The sequence below is a fragment of the Arachis ipaensis genome, chromosome B02 (assembly GCF_000816755.2).
Source record: "Arachis ipaensis cultivar K30076 chromosome B02, Araip1.1, whole genome shotgun sequence".
Taxonomy (NCBI): Eukaryota; Viridiplantae; Streptophyta; class Magnoliopsida; order Fabales; family Fabaceae; genus Arachis; species Arachis ipaensis.
In genome coordinates this window covers 8,609,987-8,616,176 of record NC_029786.2, presented here as the reverse complement: position 1 = coordinate 8,616,176, position 6,190 = coordinate 8,609,987, and the positions used below count along the sequence as shown (strand labels likewise).

General features: G+C 34.3%; 2 protein-coding genes across 5 annotated transcripts in view; one reads left to right on the top strand and one right to left on the bottom strand.

The window, feature by feature from the left end:
• On the top strand, positions 653–4,424 carry LOC107624792 (homeobox-leucine zipper protein HAT3). 4 transcript variants are annotated; one of them, XM_021115357.1, is made up of 4 exons: positions 653–1,240; positions 1,451–1,807; positions 2,230–2,309; positions 3,472–3,653. In XM_021115357.1, the coding sequence occupies exons 1-4, from the start codon at positions 1,039–1,041 to the stop codon at positions 3,508–3,510; spliced, it is 678 nt and encodes a 225-aa protein (XP_020971016.1). In that variant the 5' UTR covers positions 653–1,038; the 3' UTR covers positions 3,511–3,653. The 4 variants fall into 4 exon arrangements, with proteins under 4 accessions (XP_020971016.1, XP_020971017.1, XP_020971018.1 ...); XM_021115358.1 differs by having other exon boundaries at positions 661–1,240; positions 3,490–3,927; XM_021115359.1 differs by having other exon boundaries at positions 667–1,240; positions 1,451–1,791; positions 3,472–3,594.
• LOC107624791 (actin-related protein 2/3 complex subunit 5A) overlaps positions 5,812–6,190 on the bottom strand; it is a 2,753-nt gene continuing 2,374 nt past the window's right edge. Inside the window, exon 4 of the mRNA XM_016327246.2 lies at positions 5,812–6,112. Coding sequence (XP_016182732.1) covers positions 5,977–6,112 — 136 coding nt within the window. The 3' untranslated portion in view covers positions 5,812–5,976. The remainder of the gene's footprint in view (positions 6,113–6,190) is intronic.

The window sequence follows — 6,190 nt, the reverse complement described above, 5'->3', positions numbered from 1 at the left end:
GGGTGGGTAGGGGAGGGTTTAACCTAAACCCGATCCTGTCCCACCCCGCCCAAGAACCGGGGCGGGTAATTACCCCTATTTCCATCGTTATTTCCGGCATCGTTTATACCATCAACTACAGGACGACGTGAAATCCGACATTAATGTACTTAGCAGCGAATTTATTTGATTAATCCAACTGTAAATTTTATAGTAACTAGTATTTTTTTTGTAGTGACAGAAAAGAGGAGAACAACAACAAGAATCGCAGAGGAGAAGGACAACAGAAAAGAGGAGAGGAGAAACAAAAGTTGAAGAAGATGATTTAAGAGTTAGGGTCTTATAATTGTATATGGACCAATTTGAGTGTTTTAAATAAATTTGGGATATTAATTTGAGTTAAATTTATTGTTTGTCTATGTCAATTTAGAGCAAATTATCAAGTTGGCACTTAACGTTAAAATAACTGATAATATTTGGACTAATAGAGAGTCACGTTTTTTGAGGATGAAAAATACACATAGTTATTTTAAAAAAACAAGTTAAAAATTTCAGAAATCAGTTGAGACATTACCTTTTTTTACTTGCAAATACCATACAGTAGTCTACAGCGTATAGGTGTAATTGGAAGGCATACACATTGAGTAGCGAAAAACAGGGTGAAGGGTTAAAGTGTGGTACATAGTTAAACCCGAAAGTGAGAAAGAGAAACTCAACCCAAAGCAGAGGAGTAGAGTAGGGTTGGGAAAGTAACCAGATTTGGACTTTGAAGAAAGAATGAGAGACTGTGAATAAAGGAGTGGTGCAGGCAGGCAGCTATTGCCATTTAACCCTAACATTAATAATTATTATCATGATTGAATAACCAATGTGCCTCTCTCTCTTTCTCTCTCTGACACCCCTCATCATTACCCCTATTACCCCTATTCTACCTCTCTTTTTCCCATCTCTCTCTGTCTATCAAAATACACTTCTCCAATGTATGTATAAATCGCATCTAATCCTTCGACCTTTTTACTGTTGTCCCACTCTCACCCCACTCCTCCATTCTCTTAAACCATGGCTACTCCCGATGAGAAAGAGAAGATGAGTTTGGGTTTGAGTCTCAGCTTAGGATTATTTGGAGATAATAATAATAATAATAATAACAATAATAAGAACGAAGAGCAAGAAGCTTTGAAGCTCAATCTCATCCAGAAGCCTCTACCTCAATCATTTCCAAACCATAGGCTTTCCTTCAACAACTTGTTTCCTTTTCATGGTGTGTATTTATGTATCTATCTCATCATACATTTTTTATTTTTCTTTCTCCCTTTTTATTATTTATTTATTTATTTATTTTGTTCTGAAAATTTTTAATGCTAGATTTTTTTTTCGATGGTTTGGGAACATAAGAATATAAGATGATGCCCTTGAGTGTTAATTACAACATTGCCACTAATTAACTCACGTGCAACTCACGTGTTTGTAGATCTGAGCTCCGAGACGAGGTCGTTCCTTCGCGGAATAGACGTTAATTCGGTGCCGACGTTTACGGCGGCGACGGCGGCATGCGAAGACGAGAACGGCGTCTCGTCGCCGAACAGCACGGTGTCGAGCATCAGCGGTAAGCGGAGCGAGAGGGAACCCAACGGAAACGACGAGAACGAAGCCGCAGAGAGAGCCTCGTATTCTCGAGGGAGCGACGAAGAAGACGGCGGAGGAATCGGCGGCGATGCCGACGGGGATAGTTCGAGAAAGAAGCTGCGGTTGTCCAAGGAGCAGGCGGCGGTTCTGGAAGAGACCTTCAAGGAGTACAACACTCTCAACCCGGTGAGTGGCGGCAGTGGTAATTCCGTAAATTTAGTAATGAGAATTGGGCATTTTTGGGATTTCACTTTGGCCTTATTCATTTTTTAATAGTGTTTTTGGATTTAGATAAACTGTTTTTCCATTTTAATATTTTTCAATGATTTCAATTTTGGTTTTTCAACTTTCAGACCCTTGGGTAGTACTAATAATATTTTCCCATAGTGTTGTTGTTCTGAAGCATGTTATTGTTTAATTTTCCTAAAACAATATATATTTTTTCATGTTAGTTGGACTTTTTATAATATAAATAGAAATAAAATAGTTACTAATTAGGATTTGGTGTGATTCTATTCTAATTAAATTAAATCATTAAAGTAATCAAAATCTAATATATTTTGGTAGTTTAGACGAAATAAGTAAAAAAGTGAGATTGAAGTGTTTATTTTGTTTAATGTTTAGAAACAAAAGCAAGCATTGGCAAAGCAGTTGAATCTGAGGCCAAGACAGGTGGAGGTGTGGTTTCAGAACAGAAGAGCAAGGTGAGGGTTCTTCATCTTTAGACCATTATTATTGGAATATTAGGCATTTTTATTGTTATTATTGTTAGGCATGTGCTTTCTCATTCCTCATAATTACAATTCAAAACTAGAGAAATGAGAAAGAAATCAAGGTAACTCCAATCACATAGCTTTAACATTGATAATAATGGTATATATTTGACCAAGTTGTTGAGTCCAGATTTGAGAATTGAGTCATATATATAAGAAAAATGTTATTTGTACATTCTGAATTAGTGTATAATAATAATAATAATAATAATATTTTAGATACTCAATCTGCAAATATTATTAGTCGGTGGTCCTAACTTGTCACACAAACTACTTTTATTCTTTCCCAAAGAAAGAATACTTTTGTTCTTTCCATCCTTTTTTTCCAAACCCTGTTAAATGGACACCACATTTTCTTTTTTATTTGCAATTAATAAAACAACTAGGTCCTTAGAAATTTTGTAGGTAGACTTATTAATTCTTAAATAAAATAATTATATAGACATATAAGTCTCCACAAAGAAAAAAACATCTCTGAAAAATTACAACATTTGACACAGTTTACCCTTTTGTCAAAGACCCATAACTATTGTTGCAATTATTCAAAGGCTTACTTTATAACTTTTTTCCCAGAGAATTATAAATCTATTATAGAATTTTATTTTTTAAGAGATTTCATCACAAAATCTTTTGAGACTTGTTTTTAGTACTAAAAACAGATAACATAATTTCTAAATATCAAACACGTGGCTACACGTGTATGCATGGCCCAAGGCGCACACACAAAAACGTAACAAACATGTTGTAATCTTGTGATGATGGAGGTGCAAGTCAATACTTCAAATTTGGAATCTTTATAATTTGCAGATGTTCCTTCCTTTGTCATGTGATGAGACAATTCACTTGAATCTCGAGCATTTTGAAAAATACTACCTAAAGTGGTTTTATTTTTAGATTAAGAATGTGAGGGGTTATTGTGCACTTTAACTTTATTGATCTAAGCGTGGATAGTGGATACTCTTCCCTCTTATCACTTGTACATGTTCAAAAGATCTTCACCCAAAGTAATGTTGTGAAATAAAATAAATATTGCCTCTATAGTATTAATATATCTTGTGTTGTGTAGTAGAAGCAAATGATGTGAATGCATTAGATTCAATTAATAATGCAGGACCAAATTGAAGCAAACTGAAGTTGATTGTGAATACTTGAAAAGATGTTGTGAGAATCTAACTGAAGAGAATAGGAGGTTGCAAAAGGAAGTGCAAGAGCTCAGAGCATTGAAGTTATCACCACAACTTTACATGCACATGAACCCTCCCACCACCCTTACAATGTGCCCTTCATGTGAGCGTGTAGCCGTCTCGTCCACCGGATCCTCCTCCTCGTCGGCCACCATGCAATCCGCCCCTGCCTCAGCTAGTCAAAACCAAATGGGCCCTAACATTCAGCGGCCGGTTCCTGTCAATCCATGGGGAGCAATGTCAATTCAACGCCGGCCGATTGAGAGCCCGACTACCCGGCCATAACTATGAAGCTCAGAATGAGGACAAGGGCATTGCTGTTTTTCTAGGCAAAATTGCATAAATGAATTGATGCAATTAGGGAACACTAGGTTTACAAGGACTTTTTATTTAAGATTATGACTCTGGTTAACATTTTCAGTCTAGGCTCATTTTAATTATGCTAAGACCTAGCTAGATATAACATGTTTTAAGTGAACCTTAGGATATGTAAAGTGTGGACATGCTAAAGTAGGTTGTGTCTTCCATATGCTGAAAAGTTTTTTTTGTTAGCGTTGAAAAGATGAAGGGAAAAAAAAGAATCCGAATCTGTTTTGGTATTTCTCATAGATTCTTTAATACCACTTGCTCATGGAAAGGTGGGATTTTGTGCAGATTTTGAGGGGACAATTAAGGGAATCTCATGTCCAAAATGACTGTGGTCTCCATTACAAATGATTTTGTCCAACTTTTGTTCAGATTCCCCATACTTTATGGTCTCTAATTCACCATTCTTGAACATGGGGTCAGATATTATTGTGGGACTCGAACTGTAGATGGTTCTGTTCAATTGTTCATTATCTATTTGAATGTGGGTTACTAATGATGCCACTTAGCAAGAGTTGACAAAACAAGTAAATAAAGGTCAATGGTTACCACTACTAACAGTTGTTGCATTGAATTTTTATTTTCTCTTTTTCTTTTTTTGAGCATGTGCATCAAACCTTTTTTTTTTCTTTTTGAACAACGAAGCAACCAAATGTAGTAGTTGCATTCTTGTGTTTTTTGACCAAATTACAAAATCAATGTTCATTGAACTATGTATTCTCTTTAATTTTAGGAGTTAACTATTATATGCTCTAAGAATACAAACTAAAATTACTATTACTATAAATAGAAAATTTTGAACATTTTACATTAATAAATGCAAAACATATGTATTAAAAATTTAACTTTTTTAAGTTTTTTATAAGAAAATTTCTCCATTAATAACCTTAATATGTAATTTCAGAACACATGTTAACTAAATCTTTAATTTTATTGTGGCCTCAGATTCATTCTCAATTTTTCTTGCTAAATCATCTTATCCTAAACTGTTGCTTCATTTTTCTTAATTATTACCTTGGTGTTATGCCAAGTGTCAATTAACAGCCACCATAAATTGGTGAAGTAAAAGATAATAGTTTAATTTGACTTTAGTGAAAACTATCATGCAAGATGAGAATTTTTCTGTCATAAGAAGCAATGTTTAGTGGCAAATCTAACTCTTGCTTATTCTAGTGAATTAGCTAGTCTACACACAAGATGATAAACGATAATAGTCTGAGCAAAAGAGGCTGCAAAGCTTTGGTTTCATCCTTAATTTACAAGCCCGTCGGCAAATTAATCATAACATTGTGTGTGGATAGAAACATCAACACTACTCTATGCGAGTTACAATCTTTTTTTTTTCGTTTGACAGGATATGTAAGTTACAACTTGATATTTTATAGAATGATAAGTGTTTGATGTAGAAAAATTTTCCTATACAACGTGATGGGAATATGATGAAACATAATAGTGTGTATACATCTTTTAGCTTGTGGACTTGAAGTTGCATCCAAAATTTATACCATAATACTAAATTAAGAGTATATACCTTTGTTTAACAAATATAAGTAATCAAGCAATGCATAGTTTTAAAGTTAAGAAGCCCGAATATTGGTTACATCTATGATATAAGTGTGAAGACATTGCAAAATTCACTCTTGTCGTTTATGTAAAAACAATAGAAAAAATCCTCTAAAGTGAAGAGATTTGTAAAGTAATAAAATAAAGTGTTAATTACTATTAAAAATGTAATTTCTATTATGTGTGAGTCGCACAATCTTAATTTAAGAGTGATTAGTCTCACTTTCTCACTTTATCAACTTATTCTATTTAGAAGAACTTAATCCAAAAATAATATATACCCTTTCACAAATTCAGATTTCTCAAGAGATTTTGAAGACTTAGAAATAAAGGCACATTGCAGGGCAAACATTTCAAATGAGTCTAAAATTCAACATCAATATATTGCACTACATTGATTCTGTGGTCTTGCAAATGCATACAAGGGAACTCAAAACAAAACAAAAAAAGAAAAAAGAAAATAACAGAAAAAGATAGTCCAGAGATCAAACAGTATTTACAGTATCAGTTAGGAAGCGGAGAATGCAACCGAGTCCTGCTTTCTCTGTCAACTTTTCATGAATCCGGAGACATTGGTCACATGTGGGACGATCTCCGGTAGCTAAGCCTCTATATAAGTACCTGTAGTGAATAAGAGCATCTTAAGTGCCTGTTTGGTTGGCTTACCGTTTGATATATATAAGTACTTTTCATGAAAGT